The 26,451-nt window shown below is 38.1% G+C and overlaps 1 protein-coding gene across 1 annotated transcript in view; it reads right to left on the bottom strand.

Annotated features, from left to right (window-relative positions):
• SPOCK1 (SPARC (osteonectin), cwcv and kazal like domains proteoglycan 1) overlaps window positions 1-26,451 on the bottom strand; it is a 268,898-nt gene that overhangs the window by 158,076 nt on the left and 84,371 nt on the right. Inside the window, exon 3 of the mRNA XM_085073585.1 lies at window positions 24,585-24,630. Coding sequence (XP_084929711.1) covers window positions 24,585-24,630 — 46 coding nt within the window. The remainder of the gene's footprint in view (window positions 1-24,584; window positions 24,631-26,451) is intronic.

The following is a 26,451-nucleotide window of genomic DNA, read 5'->3' as shown; positions in this document are numbered from 1 at the left end:
TAAAACTTTGAATAATCAAGAGCCCCATTGTATCACTCATTTCACTGGCTGCTCTCCAGGTCAAAAGCCATTATTTATGAATAATAAAAAATTCTTATCACTATATTGTACAGTTTTAATGAAGAGTGTTCTTAATGCCTATGGAATAAGCGACAAACAAACCAGAACTCTTTTGGCGCAAAGGTTTGGAGTTCTGGAGAATTCTAAAATAATGATGTGCCTGTCTTGCAGCAAATTTCAGTAGAACATCAGCAGTTTTTTCCCACGTGACACTCAAGAAAATATTCCAGACTAAATCAGTGGCAACAGAGCATTTTCCTACTATGTGAATGTAATCCTCCTCTTATTGCCACAGTAAATTGGGAACTGTTTTCTTTCCAGTCCTCAACACTGTGCTTATCAGATCTTCAAATGACAAATTAATATCTCCTCATTCGTCAAATCAGAGAAACAATTTTGACATATATCTGAAATGCAAAATGCATTTGTGCAAAATGCACTAGAGGAATAAGAATGATGAACATTTTACACTGATTCTAATGAAGCATTTCCAGTAAATTCAGCACAAGACAAAAAGGGAAAACAAAAAGAGTGTATTTTACTGGATCAGTCAATACACCAGAACCAAACCCATCATCACACCTCCAATGGATTTTTTTCTGAATGCTTATGCAAGAACTGTTCCTCCCATTTTGTCCTGAGTTGTACTACACAGTACAGTATACACACAGTAAAAGACACAGTATAGTATTTGAATTTGATAATTGGGCCCCAAGTTAGAAAAAATGCAAATCCTGTTTCCCTGAGTGCCTTTTATTTATTTATTTTATTTTACCTGAGATTCTAAGAGCAATGAAAAAATTGCAAGCTTTGAATTTTCTCACATTCTGGCTGCCCTTGTTATACAGCAGAAAAAAAAAATCTGATGCTAAAGAATTAAAAGCTTATCTTCCTACAGCCCATTTCTGAAGCTTTGGTCACTAGAGGACATCAGGAATTACCCTCAGAGATGCCAATTTTCCTTGCACAGACCTATTTAAACTGCTGTATTTACATATTTATCACTTGGTGAGCTGTATCTTGATAATATATTTAACACATGCAACTGAACCAGCCCTCCTGACCTCAGCTGTATCATTGGGAAAAATTAAAAAATAAAAAAAAAAGGTAAAAAAGGTAAAAAAAATTAACAGCTATACTTGTAAGACCCAGAAATGTAAATATCAAGCCATGGTTCCTTTCACAAGGCAGCACCATTTGGGCTATGCATGACTTGCATGGCATTTGAGGTGAGTTATATTTGGGGCGATTAAAAGATATTTGCATTCATAAATAATATTTTTTGCAATTTAAATTCATATCTTATCCCAGGAGTGATTTATTTCAAGAAAAATTCACAGTGTTCCCAGATTTTAGAAAAGGTGGCTTAATTGATACTAAAAGAATAGCCTTTAACCAAAGACAGAAAGAGTACAACTTACGCAGATGAATGAGGGGAATTTGCATGGAAAATTAGAGCTACATGACTAAGAACTACTTCTTTTAATGTGATATCCATAACTTGATTCTGCATCGTAAATGAAAAATTTTTTAAAGGAAGATATCTCTTTAACAATCCAGGGAATTGCCCTGTGAGAGAGCTGAGATTCTAGATATCTAAATGGTTACTTATGCATATCATCAAGCTGAAGTATTTCACAGAAGCAATTAGCAATCTCTTTACTACACTCTCTGATGGGAAAACTCAGAGGACTGAGGTGTCCACAGCATTGCTTCATGCAGGGTCCTGAAACCACTGATGAAGAATTCTGCAAAGTGCCACAGAAAGCTGATGGGCTGAACTGAAGTAACAGATAACTGAGTGTTATTAGTGCCATATGCATCCAGCCTCTGGTACTTCCAAGAAAGAGCTGCAAGTAAAATATATTCTGGATTTAATAATCAGGAGTTTCGTGTGCCACATCTCTAATGACCTGATTGCAAATAATTAACGCACTTTTGTCTGTTTTTCTCTCTTCACAGCTCACCTTCTTATAAAGAAATCATTTGCAAGTTACTATGTTGTACTACAAGGATATGGAAAGCCTGTTGAGTTTGACTATTGTTAGGACACTTGCCAACCAAAAGAAGGCTTTTCTGCAGTGGATGCAGTTGCAACAAACCATGGCTAGGTGGTGGGTAGCAATACATAAAAGTTAACAAAACTCCTTCCTTTTGTTGTTAAAGATGCTTTCTCAGCGAAATAAAGAGACTTCTAGAGATAGAGCACAGATATTTTGTTGTAATATATCAGGGAATGAATAAGCTTTTTTAAGTAAATTAAGAATGTTTATCTCATTAAAAAGTTTGGCACAAAATCATTGATCTACTCAAGCAACTAAAAACCTCATTCTGATGTCAATGCTGTGGATTTCAACTAAGGAGTTATAGGCCAGCAGAACATGAGAGAACTTGGAATGAAGTAAAAATTCCATGATTACCAGCGTGTCTCAACATTTGGCAGTCTCAACAATTTAGTTGCAAATATGCAATTGGTACAAACATTTTGACCTCAAAATGGAGAACCTATAGGATACCTTGTATAATAACATCTCAGAAGCAACAGAAATTCAGTCTTACTTCCTGACAGTTGTAATTAATGGCTGAAAAGTCACCAAGCTTGAGTAAGACACTCTGAGTAATGGAAGCTGAGCAGGTAATTTCTGGCTCATTCACCTTTTTAAGGCTTTTTGATCCTACTGTCTTTCCAAGCAGGAACAGTACATGGAGAGGGGAAGAGTGATGATGCATAAGGCATTCCTGCATCTAACTAATGAGCAAACCTAGAGCTTTAAAAATCAAGCAACTGAGGGAAGTTAATTTTTCTGGAATTTGAATGTATTTACAATATGACTTTTACAAGCACACACACGTAGGATCTGAACCCAAGACCTCTGAAATCAATGGAAATCTGTTTTATTTCCATGGCTTTTAGATTAGACTCTCAGCAGTTCATTTAATACAAGATATGAAACCATTTACAAGGCTAATTTATGTCCATTTTTTCCAAAGTGTACACGCTTTGCAGTATATAATGCTATAAAATAGAATGTGTTCATAATAGCAAGGCTAATTTGCAACAGATTCTCAGAATCTTTTTGCAGAGGCAATATCAATTCCAGTGATACTCTTCATACCCAAGTTGTTGGATATTTCAGCTACTAGCAGTGCTTCGAAAATTGGAATGAACTTTTAAAGTGCATCTGCTGTAGCATTTATCTTCTGCTATCAATATAGAATGCTGTGAACTATTTTGCTAGATAGGGCTAATAACAACCAGCTGAACTGGAAGTGACTTTGTAGCATAGGGGCGATAGAATGAACCTTCCTCTGTGCACTTTATCTGACTTCAGGCCAGTCAGCCCCTTTTGAGGAGTAAGAAACACAAGATTTTCTGTAAAGCTTCTCAAAATAAAAAATTCAGTATTGTCCACAGGCTGCGGATTGATAACAAAACAAATGCAGCTAGAATTAAAATTGTGCTCAAAAAGAATGAAAACCAGCAACACTGAGAATTTCTCAAGACAAGCCTATCAGTTGCTGCACACATTTCTGTTCAATTATACTGCCTTTACCTCAGAGTTAATAAAAATCTACTACATAATGCTTCTTTATGGAGATTGATGGACATGTTTCATGCTAATTCCTTCCTGAGTCAGTAAGCCTTTATTTGCCATGTCAAGGCAAAAATGATGGCAGGCAGCCTAGCAGAAATGCCAGCAAATACTTTCAAATGTCATTAAGTTGCAGACCAAATTAAACTATTGACCAAATTAAAGTGTTTACCACACAAGCCATCTACGCCTCACTACCAGTAAAGGCTAAAGTGACACCTCAGGGGGATCAAAGTGCATTTTACAGCACTGACACTCCAGGGCCCAGGAGAGACTGCATGTTAACATCTGTGAGGAGCACGGATGTGATCTCCCCATGCAAGGAACTAGGGAAAAAAACCCTGGGAAATGCAAAGAATAGCATCAAATATTGCTGGAAATATGATTCACTTCAGCATTGTTGTATTTGATTTTATTTATCATACTATTCTGATTTGGAAGTTTGCTGACATGCAGAAGTTCTAAACCTGGAAGGATTGTCTACAAAAGATACTCTGGTCCCTGCTGATGCAGAAATGGAGGGTTCAGTGGTTCAGCTGCCAACCCCAGCACAGCCACAGGCTGGTTCTGACTCCAACAATCACATTCAATCTGCCCATACCTCCAGCCACAGCAGCTCTCCTGCAGGCAGCATGGAAACTGTGGCAGTGGACAAAACCCTCACTTTCAAATTTCTTTTGTGTACCGAGATCTGACTTGCAGTTCTTTTTCCATGCCTTTGCAGCTGTGAGCCTCAGACAGCTGATTTTCCTTACATGAAATATCTCTGTGTTAAGAAGTCTTCAGCAGCTCAGTTTCTGACTAGGAAAAAAAGAACCTGACAAAACCACCTTGACTTCTTGTTGTCACTTTGTCAGTACTTAGCGCCTAATGGCTTTGATTTAGGTTGAGGCACTATCAGCAGGAAGGATGCTCAGTTCCCAACAGTGAGAACAAGGCTCCTGGGCTCTGACCAGTTTGATAATCACCTTGCCAAACAGAACAAACATTACCCTGGCTCAGCAAACTGCTCCCAGGGAAGTGTGAAGTTGGTACATCTGTTCCTTTCCTCTGAGCTGTTGGGCAGGCTCAGCACCTCTGGAGGCTCAGCCCTCAGAGAATGTGGATAATACAGGATAACTCAGAACAACTGCTAAACAGACAACATCCATCCTCACCCTCCAGACACCAACAAGCAAAACTGCCCAGCCAGCATAAAATATGCTAAAATGAACACAGGCATCTGAGGAGTTTATTTCATTTTTTTCACATTAGTCTGCCTTCACACAAGGGGCTTTTTGCTAATTGGCGTGATTCAGTTAAATGAGGAGGTATTTTGAGATTAAAAAACATAGACCAACTGTTTGGATAATGGAATGGGGAGCAGGCTTATATGCCACAGAAATGAGGAAAGGAACTGTCATGCTCTGGAGGTTACAGTTAAAAATGATCTTGGGAAATGAGAGGAATGAATAAGGCAACAGTCAGTACACACAAATACAAAGCAGCAGCCTCACAAAGCAGAAATCAAAGGAATAAACACAAAATGGGGATTGACTAGGTAGAAATAATACAAAATGAGATCCCAGAGTGTCAAAAACCTGCAGACTGAATAGGAATCAAAACTGTCAAGCTGCTGTGAGAAAAGCAAACTCTTTTAACCAGAGTGTATTAACAGAAAGTCTTAACTAAAACACAGGAGATGATTATTCAGCTCTATTAAGCACTGTTGATGCCCTCAGTTGGCACATGGTTCTGTCTGGCTAAATGTATAAACAAGATATACAGGCTAAGAGGGTAAGATGAGAATGAGAGTTCAGGGGGAACAGTAATACTGATAAAATTTTGAATAGGACTTCTAAGGAAATGAAAAAAGGTAATAGATTGAACTACATGAGAAAGGGAAGACTTGACAAGGGAGCCATGAGATGGCTTAAAATGAGCAAATGCTTGTCATACAGCAAGCAGTTATCCTTGAAGATTGTTTTCCATATCTGTGAGGACAGAACGAGAAACAACAGACAAATTCCAGCATGGGGGCTTTGGTGAAGTATTGGTGGAATCTTCATGAGGAATCAGACTGCCTTCTCCAGAGGTTTATGATTAGCCTGGGCAAACAATTGTTAGGGTTAAAGAAGCTCTTGGGGACCTCTGTTGGGGTTAGGTCCAGCAGAAGGATGGGAAGAAGACATGAAAGCATTCCTTGGCTGCCCTCCTGGTCACGGAGGATCACAGGTTCTGCTGCTGAATTGCTCTCCTTGGGGAAGCAGTGGGAAAGACCACCCACACCTCACTGGGAAAGAATATGGAAACTAGGAAGCCAAAGTAACAGCTTTGTTTCTGGTGAGATGGTTTCATGTTGGGGAAATTTTTTACAATTGGAAGAAAATAATGAATTTCTGAATTCTGAAGAGACAACTGAGTTACAGATTTTCAGTATAAAAGTACAATGAGGAATGTGCTGATAATCCTTGAAGAAAAAGTGTCTACCCAGTTTGAGTGTGAACAAGATTCATTTTCATTTTCCTGGTCATCTTTAGATACTGCAAGGGTGAGACAGAGGTTCTGGGGAGTGCATGAGGGATATTTACGTGTATTTACATGCTATCAGTGTGTGACAATCATATTAGAAATAATTTTTCCTGTGACTGACTCTAGCTGCAAAAATTACTCAAAACTTTCAGGCAATATCTTACTTCTTTTAATTATCTTAAAATTGGTTATAATCACATTTCAGTGGTACATTAAAAACACAAACACATCCTAATAAGACAAAATAATAAGCTAAATGTCATTATATCTTTCCACAGAAAATAGCACACTTAAATCTAGAGCACATTCCCCATTGTAGATCATGTTTGGAGTGACAATTAAAGTGGAGAAGATAAAAAGAAACTTTGAGAGAAACTGTAAGTGCTGCATTTTGCAACTGAAGGAAAATACTAACATAACGTGTTCTTTTGGCTACTTTTCTATTTCTTTATGAGCAAATAAGGCAGATTGGAAAAATGATCATTCCCATCAGGAGGTTCTGAAAATATATAAAATAGATTAAACTGCTCTTGTCTTTGTGTTTGAACGCAGAAGCAACAAAAAGTAATTTCAGTTCAGAGAGGCTGAAGGTAAACAACAGTAATCTTCAGTTTCATTTTCATTCTGGCAGGTCTACTTGCTGATGCTTTGCCCTTAATTGCTTTTCTAGTTACCTGGTTGAGCATAACTGCGTGAGACCATATTCAAACCAACTCACTTTGTTTTCTTAACTCCTGCAAAACCAACATTTTTTGGCCCTGGTTTATACGGTTCTGACTTCATGAAGTAACAGGTTGAGCTTTTAGTTCAGGGGTTTTTTTAAATGAAATTTAGCGTTCTTAGTATTGCTATTTTCTGACTCCATATAGACATGCAGTGTTTTACAGCAAGTCTTTCGTTCATGATTGCCAGCTGCCCTATAGTCATGGAAGCATCTTTCTGCTCCCTGATCTTACCTTTCCCTTTTCCTCTGATTACTTCTGATGTGAGAGAAAACATCAGATGCCCACAACATGGGGGCTGATCTGACCTTTCTTGATCACACAGTAGCTCCTACAAAAAGATACTGGACAGACATTAATGGGAGCAATCAACCCTGCTGATGCAGAACATCAGCACTTCACAAGTGAGAGGGATCCATGCTGAAGCAGTAAGAAAACAGATAATAGTTGGGATGGAGAGAGACAAAAGTAGTAGAATGAAAGAAAAGGCTTAACAGGCAGAGAAAACAGCAAAGTTCACAGAAGCAGGAAGATAAAGTACTGGAAAATGCAACAGAAATTCTGAAAAAAATGAAGCCAAAACCCATATCCAATTAAAAAAAAAAAAAATCAATGGATTTAAGAAAGTCTTATTCTGAGAATTGACAGGAATTTTTGGTCTCTGACGCAGTTCAGATGAGCAAACCATTCTGCTTTGCTGCATCCTTTTATCCCAAACAGCATCAACTCCCATTTCATCCCCTAAAAAACTCTATAATCTCTATAGGTAATTTTGAATTAAATGGAACCAAAACGAAGGCAACCATCTGGGTTGAAAGTCTGCCCCCACTAAGATAAATGATAGAATTCCCATTGACTACAAAGAGAGCTGGTGTTTCATCCTTAGAATATATTGGGCATGAGAACTTTAGATCCTACAGGATTACACAGAACAAACAGTGTCAAAAAGATATCAACACTTTTTTCTTATCAATTTACAGAAAGTAGTAGCTGAAGGGTACACATAAGGTTTTTTCATTTGAATGAAAAATGGGATAGAATTTGCATGAGCAAACCCAAAACTCTCATAAAAGTTCACTTGGCCACAAGGGATAGCCCAACAGCACAAAGCTGAAAGAGCTGAAGGACCATTGGCAGTGAATAATAATGAAATGCCTGAAGGGATGTGGGGCAAACAGGAGGTTTTCATCCTCGGTGGAAGCTTGTGGACACTGTCAGGAAAGGGCAGCATGGGCAGGTGGCTGAGGGAGGAAGTAAAGCTGTCAAATGGAATTGGCTTGTCAGTGACTGTTTCACCACCACTGGGAGGGGTTCCTCCTCCCTCCTTTCTGTTAACTATCTCATTATTGAACACTGATTGGTGAACAGTAAATCTTGATTCCTGATTTGATACTTGCCACCATCAAGGTGGCAGAACCTGGGAAGGATGATGGACTACATGGGAAGAGGAGGGATGAAAACAATTTCTGCAACTGTTTGATTTTTTCCCATGAGTAGTTTTACTGAAACTAGGAAAGCAGTCCCAGTGAAGAACTATAGAGCACACAACTCATGGAGGTCACATTAATGAACATTTAAACTAAGCAGGGGAGGAGAGGAAGAAGAAAATTTTATTATTCCTATTACATGCACATGGAGCTAAAACTCAGTTTATATGATCTCATCTCAGGTACCCAAGAAGCTGACATTGGAGCTGGAAAACAAAACTTTATTTCATGATTCTCAATCTAACTTCTAATGGAGCTAGGAAAGAGATTCATTCACAGATGTGAAGGATAGAATTAACTATTAGACCATCTCATCTCGTGGTCTATGCATTGTTATGAGAAATTCAAGGAATGGGAATTTAAATGATCTTCTATAACTTTTTATGACTGTTTTCTATTATAGCAAAGGTTCGTATTTTAGTTGCACTCTCTAAAAATGTGAAAGTAATTTCCAATTTGAATTAATCTGGGTTTACTTCTGGCAGTTGTTTTTATAACTTTCCCGAGATTAAAGTTGCTTCAGCAGTCTGAGTTTCCTTAGCAGAAGGAATTTAGACTTCACAATCCATTGTCCTCCAACTTGCTTTTTCATGAACTGAACCTATTAAACAGTTTAAGTAAAAGTTGTCTGCACTGGCACTTTTCCTAACAGATATGCTATGATCTGGCAGAAAAATTATGATCACAAGGGACAGATTCCTACTGTATGGATATTCCAGGGATGAAGTATATTTACTTCTCTCTAGTAGGCAGAATTCTTAGCTATAGACCACTCTTGTTAACTTTCCAGTATGGCCAGAATGAGACAAAAAGGTTGTGCAGACTCTTCAATCACAGTATTGCTGCCCTGAGTCATGTTTAAGTAACAGTTATTCTCTGTCATATTGCTGTTTCACTTTTTTGTAATGTAGGAAAAAAAGTCAGTCCTCCACATAGCAAAGAATTTGTGCCTTGCTAACCTTTTATTTAATTTGATCTAGGCGCCCATACTAACTCAGACTGCGCAAATCAAAGCACATAAACCAGATCATCAGGAGCATCTCATGATTCAGGAAGAGAGGTGTGCACAGTGAGCACACATAAGTCACATAGGAGTCATATCCAGCAGGCAAAAGGAATGATTTTGGGCATGCACAATATTTTAAAGTTCAAAATGCAATTTAAAGATCTTAAACCTTTCCTGGTAATTCTCATGCTTTCCCCCCCCTCTATCTACATCTACTGTTATATTATAAGGGAATTCTTCTCTAATAAAATCCTGTAATTTAATGCACTGATGGTAATGCTGATTCAATTTTCTGCTTGCATAAATATATTCTAAATCCATATTATAAAAAATATCACTGGCCCTAGGTGTAAAAATCTGTACTTTTAATCATCTATGTAGCCAGAATTAATGATCCAGTAATAACTGTCATTTGATAAACTGATCAATCATACTTTATCTGCACTACCATAGCATAATATAGGCATCCACTAAGAAAAACATTTAAAAAAAAAAAGATCAATTGGTTCTGAGCATGGATTAAAGGATTATTTGACCAGATGAAAGCAATGAGGCTGAAATTATTTCAAACAAAGTGTGAAAACACCATTTGTTTCAAACTGAATATTGGAGGTTCTGATGAGGAGCACAGGAAATAAAAACAGAGGGTTGTGTTATTTAGGGAAGATACAATCCTAGGAAAATTCCAAAGAAGGAAATGCCCAAGTTCTCCTTAATTTTACACACAAAGAACTTTACACTGAAGGGGGATCAAACATACTTTGTTCAAATGCAGGTACTGGGACAAGCATGTGAATAATGTCTGAGGCAGTCAAACAAAATATGAGCAGTCATAATAAACAATATTCTGCTGGCCTGTTCATTCCATTAGACTGATACTCTTTATGTGTCTCAGTAACTACCAGTCCAGTTTAGAAAACCTTCCCAGATTTCATGCCTGAAGCTTTACAGCAGGATACTCACATCAAGTGCTGTCTCAGTTCTATGCACATTCAGAGCACACAAAACAAGGTGGAACAAAGAAAGAGGAATGGTGAGTGACAGCATGTGCCCAGGACTGCAGTCAGTTATGTTTGGCATCACAGACCTTTGCGGAGGTGCAAACTGCTGTGGTCTGGAATATCCCTAGGGTCAGCTGGGCTCAGTTATCCTGGCTGTGTCCCCTCCCAGCTTCTTGTGTCCCCTAGCCTCACCACTGGGGTGAGGTGAGAAGCCGAAAGGTCCTTGATTTGCAGTAAGCTCTGCTCAGCAGCAGCTAAAACATCAGTGTGTTATCAACATTATTCTCATCCTAAATCCAAACCACAGCAATATACCACCTACCAGGAAGAAAATTAATTCTATCCCAGCTGGAACCAGGACACCTGTACATCCATGTACCATCAGCCACAGCAGATGACCCTCTAGTTCCCAAACACTTGGTTTCTTAGTATCTGCTCTCTTGCTTTTGAAATAGCTCATTCTGATCAGTTTGATAGAGGCTAATAAGGCCAGTAAATGATCTGTGAGGAAGAACTCACAGATCTGTGGTTAAGATGACAGCGCTGAAAGGAAACATAACAACAAGCCCTCACATAAAGAAAAAGCCACTAAATTTAAGGTGACATCCAGTTGTTTGTCACGTCAGTGGCACACAACATGAAAGTTTTCAATTCAAAGGTCTGAACTGCAAAAATGAAAGTTCAGGTGACAAATTTCCAATGGTACCAGAATAAATTGCTGGGGAGACTGTGGACAGTGAGGAAATGTCAGGAGTGATGCAAACAGGGTTGATACTGCCTCAGGGGAAGAGGTGGGTTACTTAATTCCTTGAGAGTTTTTTGAGATAATGACACAGCATGTCATTTCCAAAGCTTTGCAAATTTAGTGGATTGAGGAAGTGATGAACTAATTATTTATATGAAAAGATTCTGATAGGATGATATATCTACTAAAACTAAGTTTCAGCTGGATTTATAGTTTGTTCCCTGCCATTTTCATCTCTAGCAGATGAGGTGTGAAATTGCTTCAGGAGAAGGACTCAGCACATAACAGCACCAGACAGCATTTAGAAGAACAGAACTGTCAGACTTTGGGATCATGCTGAGCTCATCACTCCCCTCTGGATCTGCAGTTTCCTTCTTTACAGCATATTTTCTAGGAAACCATGGAATCCAGATCTGCTCACGAGCTCATTTTTACCATGTTTGGACTACTGACACTTTTTCAGTCTCTGCTATGAAATTGTGTCCTAGAAAACAGCACCGAATGGCAAAATTACAAAATGGGGGGCACAAAATCCTCCCACTACATCTGCGTTATTCACTTTGAGAACTCTTTCAAATTCATGTCCTCAAAAGCATTTGAAGAATGAAGTCACATATCTCAGACACCATTTTACCTTGGACAGCTTAGTCCAGTTCTGCCCACACAAGAGCCAGGTAAGAAGTGCACAAGGTGCAGTTCGCTCCTCACAAACAGCCTCAGCAGAACTGATGGAGGGATCTGAGCCCTGCTGTGACTATTGTGTGAACACAGGAGGGCAAGAGATGAAAGGTGGCTTCCTAATCCCTCCCAAGGGTTAGATAATTCTACCAACATTATCAACACTTCTTTTGCACCTTTGTACTTTTATCTGCCAGAGGAGAAATGGGCTAAATCCACAAGCTAAGCAATTAATCAAAGCTTAAGAAGCAACTAATTTGGACCAAATTTGCTCAACTACTGCCATGATGTAATGATGTTTACACGGGTAGGAAAATGCACATGGTTCAAATGCCCAGTAGCCAGGTTTAGATCAGAATGACTGAAAAAGAGAAATACCCAATGAATATGCATTTTCCATCCAAGTAATGCAAGTCTCAGCCAAATTTAAACCACTGTAACTTCACCAAGGAGTCTGCACGTAACTGAGGGCAGGATTTGACACTGATGTAATTCTGCCTTCTGTTCCACCCCTTGGTAATCCGGTTTAAATCTATTTGTCATACACGTCGTCCAGTTTTATAAGCTTAAAGGAATTTTTAGTACATCTCCCAGAGAAAAAAAGGATGCAAAGGAATTAATGAATTTAGATTTAATGCCCAAATTTAATTGCTAAGACAGGGAAATTATACTATAATTCATTAAAATAAAATCCATTCACCACACATATCCAACCCTAGGGTCTTTATGTGTCAGAGACGTCACTTAAATTCACACAACTTGGTGGAAAATAAATGCTACTAAGTTTTATTAAAATACTTGTTAATTCACATCTACCATAATTGAAATATAAGAAAAAACATTGTAATTAGCTCCTTACTACAGACTATACAAAGATTTTAATGAACTTTTTTATTTAGTCAGCATGGTAAAAATTAATTTCTCAAACTAAGTGTTCTTATCATTGAGGAAATTGCCTACATATAAGAATGGCCTCTTATAATTATTTAGTGCCTTAAAGAAAACAAGCTTGTGAATATTTCAGACCATAATTTTCAATAATTTCCCTTTGAAACCTCTTATTGTGCCACTGCACTGGACAAATGGAGGGAGATACTGAATAGAGGGAGATACTGAAATAGAATTTAACATAGAAATCCCTAAAACTAATAGCATTTTTCACAAAAAAACACCTTTGCTCCAGATATACCTTTCATTTTTCCCTCTTTAGTCTCTCCACCACACAAAAAGCTCTATTTCCATCTTGTACTACCTTGTTCCAGCAACCTCTTGAAATGCCATCCCCTCTTTCACTGAATATTAACTAGAAGTGAGATAAAAACTCTACTATCCTAAGGTCTGGAGGATGTGGATTCAACACTTTAATTAAACAAAAATACTCTAAAACCTGTATAGAGATCACAGAATTCCTGTTATTTCAGAAAAGCAAGCAAAAGACTCTTTTCTCTCTTCTAGACTGACAAAAAGACAGCACACCAACAGGCAGGTAAAAATCAGCTATGCCAAGGGACTGTCACATAAAAATTCCATTATTAGTCTACCTGATTCTTCTTCAAAGCATTCAACGTCATCTACTGCATACTTTATTTTTCCTTCTCTCAACTTTTTCTTTCTTCCTCATCCCTTCCCAGCCCAAAGGAAAACAGCAAAATGACACTGCCACATATTTACAGCTCCTGAAGCCTTTACTCCACCACACTCTTTTTCCCACTAATGAGCTGTGCTTTGTCATATCCTCAGCTGGGTAATTTTCTTATACTCTGGCCTACACAGAGATGACACAAAGGCTGAGAGGTGTGTTCCAGGAGAACCCTTCTGGTTAAGGGACACCTTTCATGGTTATTTAATTTCACACATTTCCTTCAAGTTCTTTTCTTCATTTGAAGGAGTGGCAGAATTTGTTGTTTAATGTTTCAGAAAATGTGGATAAAGCAATTTCCAAATATCTTGTGTATAACTAACAGGAGCTGTGTCTCAGTTGAGATCAGTGTCTAGCAGAGGCTCCATGTGCATCTTGCCTGCATCTGCTCCCATCTAACCTTAGCCCACTGAAGGTTAATTAGGCTTAGCTGGACCTCAAAGTGGCTTCCTAATCCAAACCACAGACAGAATGGACAACCACCTCTGGCTGGGCACCTGGCTTTTGGGGAACTGAGCAGATGAGCAGAGCTAAACAACTCTGTCCTTTCTATAAAATTGCAGCCTGTGCAGAGAAGTTACCTTGTGGCATTATTATAAAACCCATATATATAGCTCCGGGGTGCATCCCTCCTTCCAGGCTCAAGCTCTCTTCTTCCTCTAGACAGGTGGCCTCTCTCTCCTCTTTCATCTCAAACCTTTATTTTTTTTCCATCTTAAAAAATGAAGTACCTGACTGACTGATACAAACAGGCCTATTTCCAAATCATATCAGCAGACCCATCTGCCAAAAAGTTCATCTTCAATGCAATTTCCAAAGCAGAGCTCTCCTCACCGGGTGCCTGCGATAGTTCCATACATCAAGCACACTGCTCACAAATGCACCACATGACACTAACAGGGAACACAACTTCCTCTACAAAATCAGGGGAGAGCAAAGTAATAGAAACTGAAAGAAGATAAAATGTTTTGTAGGTAGTGGAACACCAGCTGATAGCAATTTCTCTTTCAAGCCACAGTATACTTAATTTATTTATAGGCATTGGGAAAATGTTATTGCCACAGCCCTGTGTAGGAAAATACACTAGAAGTGCCACTTTGTGAAAAAGCAGCTTAGAAGTAGAAACATAAAGAAAATGAATAATGTTTCCCTAAATATCAAGTCACATTTCTTGCAACAGAATAATGATGAAGCCAGGAGCCATGTCAGGCAATTAGAGGGGGAACAACTGAGTACAGCCTATTGCCAGCACATAGCAATGTCTCATTTAGGAGTTCTATTGATGAAGTATCTAAAGATGAAAAAATAATAACTCATGGTCTTTATGTCTAAACTATCAAGACCAATATGTTTATGTTTCTGATACTTGGATATATTACTCACATTAACATCCTGCTGGTATTTTTTCAAATAGACTTTCAGAAAATCTTTTTAAAAGCACTATTTTCAGATAGTGCTTTTCATTACTTTACTCCAACATGGTTTTCCATAGTTTTATCTTCTTTGGGATAGCTAAACATAATCTAGATTTTGAGAATAAATAAATCCATTGGGTTAGAGTGAATTTACTATAACCATATGCTAGAGTTGAGAGCAGGATTAACAAATCATGGCTACTGTATTTGTTTTAGTTAACACTGACTCCTTAGGCAGCTTTATGGTCTACTGAGAATCAGACACATTTTTTTTGTTAGATGCCTGTATTTAACACTAGGAAATGCAGAGGTTCTTCCATTTCTGTTTTGCAGACTTCTGGTTATGTCAGCAATCTTTCACTGGTTTTAAATATGAAAGGTCATTCCAAAGGCCCCATTGAACAGAGTAACAGGCCTGGATGCTGGAGCCTTCACAGCAAAGATACTTTTGCTTTTAGACAGTATGTGCATCTTCCAATGCATTTTAACCCCCAGCAATAAATACTGATAGATCCCATTAAAATGATTACAATAATCCTTACTTTTATTGCATTAAAGGTTGCTGTAATGTGCAATGATCCGTAGGATTGCTCTACAGTACATCCAGTTATCACAGAGTTCTGTTGACTTGTTGTTTCAGATAAGATGGGAAGTGAGAGACAGATTCAGTAGCTCAGCTTATAAATTAAAGCTATCCCAGCAGTAGAACCTACTTATATTGCAGATTTTATTCTAATGCCTTGTTTTGCAGTTGAAGTGAACCTAATATGTCCAGATTTTGGGTCAGCACTTCATCTGCCTGCACCCATTTCCTACAGCTGAAGAGGCAGTGCAAGGATGCACATCCACAAGAAAACAATGCTGCTGCTGATCTTCCCCGGGTAAAACAGAATAAACCCTAAAGCAAACCTTGCAAGAAGGACAGTAGCAGTAAAACTTCAGTCTCCAGATATAGCTTTCCTGTCCCTGCACTTCAAAGAAATGTGTGCAAATTTGACAAGGCTCAAAGCTGTGGGCGATAACTGCCAACCACAAACAGGTGTCGATGGAGAAGTCCATGGATATATTGCAACCAGAGGACACAGAGAGAAAAGACAGAATGAGATTAAATGGCTAAACAACACTTGCCAAACTTTCAACATACTATGCTTAGGACTTTTTTAGTACAGATATATATTTGATATCAGAATATATTTGAAAACTTCTTTTACTCATCTTGCCATGGACTGCTTAGCATCAGCAGTTGGAGTTTAAAGTAACTTTCCAAATGACCAAGGCTGCAAAGCTAGAATGCAAACAATTGGCTTAGAGAAGAAATAATATGATTTCATGCAAATATGTTTAATTTGAAGCAATGAGAAGAGGAAGAAAAATAGCTGTGATTCACTTAGTGTTTTGATGACCTGGGCACTTAGGTTTACAGCAGAGGGAGATTTAATTCCTGAATCCATAAGCATTGTCACAGCTAAAAAATTGAAAAGGAACAAGTAACTTATTTTCAGCCAGATCTTTAACCTTAGGGTTAGATCACAACTTTTATTCCCATCTGGAGAGGAAAAAACAATGAATTACTATTAACATCAAGTACTACATCCCTAGAAAGTCCTCCTGATTCTATGAGAAAGCAAGATAGGGAGGAGCAGTCAGAGAAAATGAAGCACCTTCTGCCAGTCCTTGTTTACATTCACAGAGGTTTGCAAGGCCATGACAAACATGGTTAGTGCCCATCTTGCAGTTTAAGAACGTTACTCCCTTCAAATAAAAACCTGAATTTTTTTCAGATGGTGCCAAAACATCTGCCAAGGACATTGGTTCATTTATTTTCCATTCTTTGCTTTGACTGGAAATTTATTTCAAGAAATACCTCCTCCAGCATTTCTTCTGTGCTTTCACTGGAATTAGCTGGTTTTCATTCATCAAAATACAATCACAGAATCACAGTGCTAGAATGGCAGCTCTGGGAAGGATGCTGGTTCCATTCCACCTCTCCACTGATAGATCAGCTACCCATGGGTCATTATCTGCAAGACATTTGTCTAACATGTTTCAGAACACCTTCCAGAAGTCTCAACATCCTCTTTAAAATATCTCTCCCAATGCTTAAATATGGCTGCCACAACAAAGGCTAAAATTAATCCACTTTGCTGCAATGTAAAATTATTACTCCTTGTTGTAGCCACAATGGACATAGAACCAGCCCTCCACTTTGCAATTCATTTTAAGTATTTGAAAACAGGATCTGTGCACTGTTTTGGTTTGTTGTGGGTGGTTTTGGTTTGTTGTTGCTGTTTTGTTGGTTTGCTCCTCTCCTTCAATCTTTCTTTGCAGAGGATATTTTCTGCAACTCTGATCATCCCTGTTACTTTTCTCTGGGCACTTTCCATTTGATTCAGAGTACCCAAGAAGCCTGGTACTCAAATCTGGACAATGTATTCCAGCCAAGGTCTTACTGGCACTGCTTAGAGCTGAAGGATTACTCACAGTTACACATGCCAGTACAGCATTTGCCTTTTTTTGCAGCAGAATGACATTGTTGACTCATGTTCTATTTGTAATCCATTATAATCCCCTAGCCTTTTGCTCCAAATTTATTACTGATTGGTTTTCATCTTGTTTTGTGAAGATGATTGTACTTACTGAAGAACTTTGCATTTGCCCAGACTAAATTTAGCCTCTGTTTTCAGACCATTTCTTAAATTTCTTAATGTGGCTGAGAGTTTTATTTCTGTGCTACATTTAATGAATAGCCTAATTTCAACATCTATAGTTTAATTAAAATGATAAATAATGGTAAATGTCAACAAGTGGTAAATAATTCTGCACTCAAAACAGATCACAGAGGACCGCTACTCAATTTATCCTCCCAGCCTGACACTGAACCATTGATAGCTACTACCAGAATGTAGTTTTCCAACTGATTTTGTATCCACCTCATAATTATTTGTTTTAGACAACGCTTCTTTTACTTGTTTATAAGGCCAAATCCAATGTCAAAATCTTATTAAAGTCAAGATATGTGATGCTGCAAGCTTATCCCTGAGTCTCAAGGCCTGTAAATGTCACAGAAGAAAATAAGTTTAGCTTGACATCCATACCATTTTAATTCATCCCCTTATCTTGTTCATGCTAACAAATATTTGCTTTAATATTTATCCCAAGATGTTTTTCCCCAGGATTTTAGGTTTAACTCACAGCATAAATATTCCTCTTTCCCTAGTGTTAAAACATACCCATGTTGCTTGTCTTCTCTCAATCTTCTATGATTTCATAACTTTTCAAGGATAACTTTTAGTATTTCTAAAATTATTTCAGCCAATTCCCTTAAACCATAGATCAATTCCAGCTGATTTCCAGATATCTAATTTACTGCACCATGTTCTTTCCCTAATCCAGAATCTTACACTCCAGCTGAAGATATTAACCACAGTCGCCACCTGATCTTAGCAGCTCTTTTATGTAAAAGCCAAAGCAAAGCCAGGTGCCAAAGCTTTGGTTTTCTCATAAGCATCTCTCTCCACTGAGCCATAATTTTTCTTGTTTTTTCTTTCTTCTAATACACTTGTAAAAATTCCTATTCCTAAATTCTTGCCCAAGCACCTTGTTTTATACTTGGCTTTCTGGGCTGGGGCTACCACTTGTGCACCCTTAAGAGTCCACTTAGCTGCACTTTCAGTACGTAACCTCTTGTCACTGCAGTCTTTAAGAGCATTGTCATTAGCCAAGATCCTGCCTTTGGATAATTCATGTTTGTACTTTCTACATTGAGCAAACGTCGATTATCCGTACTTTTCTTCCTCCAATTTCTGCCTTACCCATTCTTAGTTTACTGAAATCTGTATTTTGAAACAACTTGTCTTTATTTTGATGCTTTTCTCTCCGTAAAAATTCTCCATTATTCATTTCGATGGCCATTGTCACTCTGCCTTCTACTTTAATTCTCCACAGGAGTTCCTGTTTTTCAGCTACAATCAAATGACAGTAACCACTCATTAAGTGACAAGCATATAAACATGTTTAAATACTGTTCAAACTGGTCTTCTGACTGGATAGTGATTTAAAAGTCACTCTGGCATGCAGATGCTACACCATCCAGTATTTACATAAAGTAATAATTCAAAGCTGGAGACTTTGCCCCTCATTGGTTTGGCCTTCTTGAACCAGAACACAACCCAAAGTTAGTTTGGATAATATACAGGAAGCTTTGCAGCCATGTATTTTACACACACACTTCATTTTCAAAGGTCTAGGTAGTTTACCAAAAATGAATTCCTATATATGGAACTGAAGCAAAGGGAAGGAGACCTCTGCTCCCTAAGTGACACCAAAGAGAGCAGGGTTGGGTTGTGTGATATTCCCCAAAAATGCCCTTACTTCAATGGAAGCTAGATGAGCATGGGGAGGGCGTGAATTTCCGTTTGAAAATCCTGTTTGCTTCACAGTCAATGAAGTCAGAGATATTAAAAGCAAGCCAGCACCATTATTGACAAAACTAACAAGTGCTCCCCAAGTGCTAATAAAATTCTAGCCAAGCAGCCTATCGATCACTGTCTCTGTTCAAAGCACATCAACCATAATGCAATCACACACAAGGACCCCAGTGCTGTCACTTTTCATGCCATATTTAATGACAAAATTGGTTGCTTACAAGCTTATAAGGAATTTAATATTATGCTTCTAGCATGAAAAAGGAACCACATGCATCTGCTCGGGTATATGCAGCCATATGTGCTTGAAATGCCTTTGATGGGAGACAGTATATTTCATGTGCTGTATCTCAGCTATTGTTTTTGGTTGATTCAGTTAACATGTTCTAAAATTGGACTGATTTACTGAAGATTTACAAACATAATTCATGTGCACTTGCACTATGAATAAGCTTCTAAAACTAATTCAAGCACAGTCAAAAAATAAATTGCAAAATAAGTTATTCAATTGAAATCTGCCATCTGAGGCACTGTAATAGAAAACATTTATTATAAAACTAACATATATTTGTGGCTAGAGATGTGTACAGTACTAAACATCTCTTTGCGAGGAATTTATTCAGGCTTTTCTGAAAGAACATCTTAACTGGGCTAACAGAAAATTACATGTTCAAAAATAATTGCAGGTTCTATGATTTTCATCCTGCATCACAGGCTTCCCATTTTCACTCTCTTTGTTTTGGAAGGCTTATGAATTTTAGGCAAACTTTTTTTCTGCACAGCTGCAGAAGGCAATTTCTGGAGTCTGAATTTGTCATTTAAACACTAGAAAGATACAGGTAGAATTCAACGCACAAGGAGAGGAAGCATTGATACCAACACATTCATCTTGAGATGTAATGCTCTAAATTTGGCAAATTCACTTCCTCAGAGCTGCTGGTCTGTGAAAGTCACAGGCTCTGCTGTGCTGGAGGCCTCAATCCACTCAAAAGCAGTGTTTCCTCTTCAAAAGGGAGGGTATTTTGCTAGTTGAGCCTTTCATTAGTGCTCAAGGGGAACTCTTTGAAATGAGAGTTCATGTCTGTAATTAATAATGATAGTCAAGTTTAAATGAGTGTGTCTGACATGAGAGTCAGTCGTTGATAGATCCAGTTCAGGCAGATACAGATTTTCACACAATTCATTGAAATAGGGAGTTTGAAACTTTTTATTTTTTTGTATTCCCTCCTCTCCCAGGGCACATAATGGGAAGGAATATCTCTGTCCAGATTTCTCAGTTACTGGGGAAGAGGATTTCTAATAGACATTGTAAAGGAAGACAAAGGTTAGAAGACAAGGGGGAAAGGTAAGACTGTTTCTAATCAGGAGCTTTTTTCCCCAAAGCTTGGAACATTTGGGATTGCTACCACTGGCAATGGATAAAATCATATCCTGTTTTTAACCAGTTCTTGGGCATCAGTGCTGAAGGCAGGGCTGAGGGAGAGGGCTCAGGCCAGCTCCATCCACTGCAATCATCTGGCAGCATAACAATCCAAACAGAAAGCTGCAAGAAAACTTGCACCTCCTTGAAGAGAAAACTCCATAGCTCAGTTGATGGTTTTAAGTACACATTTGGGAAAAAACTCAGCACTACCACAAATCAAAATTTTCCCCCTCTTATTGTGTCCTTCTACAGCTGTGTTGTTAATAGTAAAGGCAGCTCAATGGCTTAAACATGTTTTGATTCAGATGCATCTGCAATACAAAGTGCACCCCACTAATCTTCCACAGTTCCTATGTTCTGGGTAATGATGCTTTAAAAAAAGTCCTACGGCAAACTGGACACCATTCCAAACTGCTTCCAGCAATTTTAGGAGTGGCTTTTAGCACAATTTTTCAGTAACTTAAAATTTTTAACAGTTTTCAATTAAATTAATCCATAAAGTCTTTATGTGTGAATTTTCTGGCAAGTCTGAATAGGTGCAGAATATCAGACACATACCAAAATATCTCACTTGAGTTATGCTAAAGCTTTCCCCAGTTCCCTCCTGTCTTTCTCCAAAGTGGATGAAGAAGACTAGGAAAGTATGCCAAGTTAGCTGTCAAGCTCCTTAAGAACTCTCAAATGACCTTGTCAGGAAAAAAAAAACCCCACAACCCTTTGATTCATATTTCAAAATCATAACTAACCTGCCCCTTCTACTCTTCTGCTTTCTTGCTTCTGTAAGTGTGACAGAATCGAGTTCAATATTAATGACCAGCAATCATTTCCAGGCTACAAACTCTCCTGCCTTCTGCAGTCCAAGTGCCTCGTTAGCTCAGCTCTGTCAGTAAGATGCTCACCTTTGTATTGGTTTCTCCTGGGTTAAAGATGAATAGAATGCTGGGCTGGGAGCTCAGCTAAAAATAATCTCTGATCACTCAAGTGCCCTCTGAGTTGCAGTTGAACCATTCAAGTTGTCTTCCCTTGAACAGGCCTGTTATCCAAAGATACCTCATGTTACACCCTAGGGGTGGTTTCAGTGAAAGCCATGAATGGTTTTTTACAAAACAAGGTATTTCTTTTCTTGAGACAAACACTCAGGTATTTCCCTCCACACTGCAAGCAGAAAGCAGACAGCTTGATTACACTGCTATTGTTTTTCAATGCACAATTAAATAATTCATCCTGCTGAATAAAGCCAGCTTTTTGTTAGAAAAGAATAGAGAGTTGGTTGGATGCAGCAGACTTCTTTAAAAGATGAAAATGAAGTACAAGCCTGGAAGCAAAACTCTGCTGATTTTCAAAACCTCTGATTACTGCTGGTTTTTAAATCTGTTAAGCATAAGGAATCCTCCAGCTGCCTTTGTGAGATCCCAAAGGCAGGTACTTCCTGCCTTTACTTACTTCTACCCCTGCCCTCCAGCTCCTTCAGCCTGGTTCTACAGTCTGGCTCCATATAAAGACTTCACAAATAGAGTATTCAAGGATATTAGATTTAGAATTGAGAAGTATATTTTTAATATTAAAACCTTGTAAACTTGTTCCAAAGAGTGAGCTTTGTCTTGGTGACACCACACTCAGATTTGCTCTCAAACCTCAATCTGCTCTCATTCACCCACTGGAGAATTTTTTTCTCTTCAGTAACTAGGAAGAACCTTGGTCTTGTGAGGTTAAAGGTTTCCTTTGGGATACCTCTCAAAATAACAATTGTGTGGTGAGAACACAGAGCTGCTACTGAATTCACAGGAGCAAGTTAGGGCTCCTCACCACAGGATCTGCACAGGCTCTCTGGATATCAGAATCCCAAAGAATAACAAATGAAAGCTTCTCTCTTCAAATCCACACAAGAGCGTAGGGGGCATTTAAACACCCCAAAGCCAAAAGGAGCAGCATGGAAAAAAAATTACCAGGGCAGGGAAAATGGAAAAGTAAAAAGAGATTAAACAATTGTCTTGCAGCTTGTGCTGCATAAAAGATCTGGGAAAAATTCTTGTGACTATTCTTTTTCCTCTATGTGGAAAATTACAGAAATTAAACCTCTGGGAAACAGAAAGCTTCTCTTCTTCCTTCCTGCCTTCCTTCATCTCAGCAGTTTCTATTTTAATGTCACTCACTCTATATACACATAAATATAGTGTGCATATATTTACACACATATCCATACCTATATGCATATATAAACTGAAGATTAGTCTTGTCAGCATCTGATTCATAAGGCCCAAAGCAGCAACAAATATTTCTCTTCATTTTTTTGGGTGACAACAACATAGATATCAGTGGCAAAAGACTCACATGCTCTGTGTATATGTAACTAAACTAATCAACAGTTTTCAAATTTTTTTTGTGCAATAAATCTCTTTAGAAAGGTTTGAGTGGCTATTTTTAATGTTCTAGTCAGGGTGAATTTTGCCACAGCCAAGAGTAGTGACCTCTGTCAAAAGAAGGATCAATTAGCCAAAGGAAATCCATTTGTAAGATTTAAGTGAGAAAAAAGCAGTGCACAGATCGTTGTGCAAGGCAGAGTACCCTGCTCTGACTTCATCCCTCAGCCTGCATTCTGCATCCTGACCAGACGTATCCATAGTGTCAGAGAAACTCTACACTGAAAAAGAAATTATTCTTTTCTTCACGAAGTGACTGACATCTTCAACAGACACCTGACATGTCCCTTCAAGGTATCCATGTGTGACTTTAGATTCTCTACAACCATTCCTGGTTTCGCCCAGAGTCAGACATCTCAGCAACACAAACAACAGGACAGTTTTAACGCATGTCAGTTCAAAATCTCTCTGCAATGCTTTGCCAGGATTTACCTTTTTGTTTTTCCTCTTGGGAAGACAGAGGGTCACGAGGCCTCTGACACTGGTAGGAGCATAAGTTCCATTTGAAGTCAATTGGATTTGTAATCCTAAATCCCTCAAATGCCTTTGAAAACCCCTGTGGATATGTGTCTTGACAAAAGCATCAACTTTGCCTTTCCTTTGACACTGAACTTCCATTTCCCTAAAGACAGAGAATCTACACTCTTAAGCTTTACCCTGCATAAGCCCCCAGTGATATTCCTGTGAGCTTCAGACAATACAAGGAACATGTTTGGCAATGAAATATAGAAATAAATGTAAAGTGAAATTTTCAAAAGCACCTTCAGAGACTTCCAGTAAGTATTTTTTTCCTAAACACTTCAGTAATTTTGAATTTCTTTTCCCTGGTATGGCTATTGTTTCCAGTGCTATCCTGGACACAACTAGAATGTTTTTTGGGGTTTTTCCCTATTCTTTGGTGGCTGGCCTGGAAATTTTTGAAGTATTTACATAACTTAAGAACTTACCAAGACAAAGTGCAAAATGTCATTTACAGAGTCTGCATCTGAAACAGCAGCATATGCAAACCACCATTTTCTCTTTAAAATCAGCCCTGAAATTCATGCATTGCAGCTGGCTTCAAAGAATTGGCCCCTTGAGTGTTAGGAAATGTAGTAGTTACATTTATGACATTAATTTAGCAAAGCCTTTAACATGAAAGAAAATGAACGTGAAGATCCCTGTTTTAAATTGCACGTTAAACCAAGATTCATGGTTACAGAGGATCTCTCTGAGAACACATTTCATCATTGAATATAAAGTGGAATGGATGGGGATTAAAAAACATGGTGAAAAAATGCTGAGATGAGTCAAACTCCTATGCATAAAGCACCTCAAGCTGTGACTAAATTGGGAATGAGATGTAAGTATGAATATAGCTCTCCACTAATGCATGGGACAGACAGAGGAAGAGAGGCATAAAGCATATGGGAATATCACAAAATAGCAGAAGACATACACAAAATGAGAACTAAGTTTACCTTGATCAAATGGCTTGTTTGGATTCCAGTTTCTGAAATAATCATCCTAAATGGGGATAAAAAAAGAGAAAACTCAGGAAAAATACAATCAATATTTTCAGCACAATTTTACACAACTTAATTACAAGTTAATCAACTTGTGCTTTGATTCTAACATATTTAGCTCAAATCAGATAAGGCTATCAATAAGTTGTGTCCTAAAGAATAATTAATGCAGGTTAGAAAATAAAGAATAAAAAAGTCCTTGGATTCAGCACCAATTTTTCTTCTGGATTGTTTTTCAAAGCATGCCCATTATTAAATATTTTTTAATAACTCTGTATTATTTCATGTTAGTCTACAGTCTTTGACAACAAAGAGCATATTGTTCAGATAGTATAACATGATCCACACCATCCTGGTGTGGTGAAAGGTCAGCAAAGTAAATTCAAAGATACATCCATTCGGACACATGCAAATCACACCATTGTGAATGTACAGAAATACAGCAGTAATATTGCAAACATTACATTTAAAGTACAGCTACATCCAGGAGACTTACAGTGAACATTTTTGTCAGTGTCCCCACTATTAAACTTCAAAAATTTTCTGAAATCTGATGTAGAGAGATCATTGTGCTGTGAGTGTTGTGGTTGTGTTTTACACAATTCTCACTGGATTTTACACTGGAGAAGGCAGGGACTGTCAGAGTGCCTGGCCAAATAACTATTCTGTTGCAAGCTAGTCTCTCTGCAGAAGGAATGGAAAACTCTTCCATGTGTTGCATCAATCTGTATTCTGTGTACTTAGCAAATATTTATCTGAAGGCAAAGTTTTCCCTGCTTCAGAGTGCAATCAACCCTGTGCTGAAGAACTGGATTTAAGCCCAACTGATATATCAGCTTCAGCCTACTCTGTGTATCTCACTTGTGTCCTCTTTGAGAAGAGGTGATAACAACAGAATAATCTATTTGAGGAGAGGAAGCATAAAAATTTTCCTACAACACTGTCATATTTTTCTGCATATTAATCTTTATTTCCTTTTTAATATATCCAGTATTCTATATTCATTTCCTGAGGGATGCCACTAAAGAGATGTATTCATCAAGCTGTCCAGAATGACACCGAGATTTCTTTTTCCTGCCAGGACGGTAACTAAAAACCCATCAGTGTGAATAAGACATCTAAATTATTTCTTGCATAGGGCTTTGTTTACCATTTATCTCCAGTACACTGAATTTCACATGCTCTCATGCTATCCAGTCACCCTAACCTGGAATATTTTGGAGACTGGGAAGTCAGCATGACTTTCTTTATGGGTTCAGAACAACCTGATACATGGAATACAGGAAATGTATTTTTTTTTTCACCAATATATTTATGCTTGGTGTCTCTACTGACTTCATGGACTGAGATAATGTTCCACAATAACAGCAAATACTATTATTCATAACTTATTTCAGATACATCAAAAGTATCCATATTTTTTTCTTCACAAGTACAGGCTTTGGCACCACAAATAGAATTACAGGCCTTGAATTCCACAGCTTTGCTAATACAAAAACCCCTCATGGTTATACAATGCTTTGTAATTGATGATGATGTACTGCTAAATTCACCAAGCATTAATCACTTCTCAGAATGTGTTGGGTTTTCAGTTTTTATAGCAGGTTTTTTCAGCAACAATTTTTTTTTTTTGCCTGCTTACATTTTTTCCAAGGTGTTGCTTTGCTGCTGGGTATTCAGCATCAGAAACTGTTAAATAATTCAACTCCCAACAACGATTTCTTATGCTGGTGGCATATGGAACCAGTTTTGAAATAAGGGTTGGAAAGGGGGTTTATCTCAATTTCAGTGTCAAAGGAATATTTTACCAAAAATGCATCCT

Source organism: Lichenostomus cassidix, chromosome 13 (assembly GCF_008360975.1).
Source record: "Lichenostomus cassidix isolate B80296 chromosome 13, HeHo_3.0, whole genome shotgun sequence".
Classification (NCBI taxonomy): Eukaryota; Metazoa; Chordata; class Aves; order Passeriformes; family Meliphagidae; genus Lichenostomus; species Lichenostomus cassidix.
The sequence above is the reverse complement of the archived record's forward strand: the minus strand, read 5'-3'. Positions and strand labels throughout refer to the sequence as shown.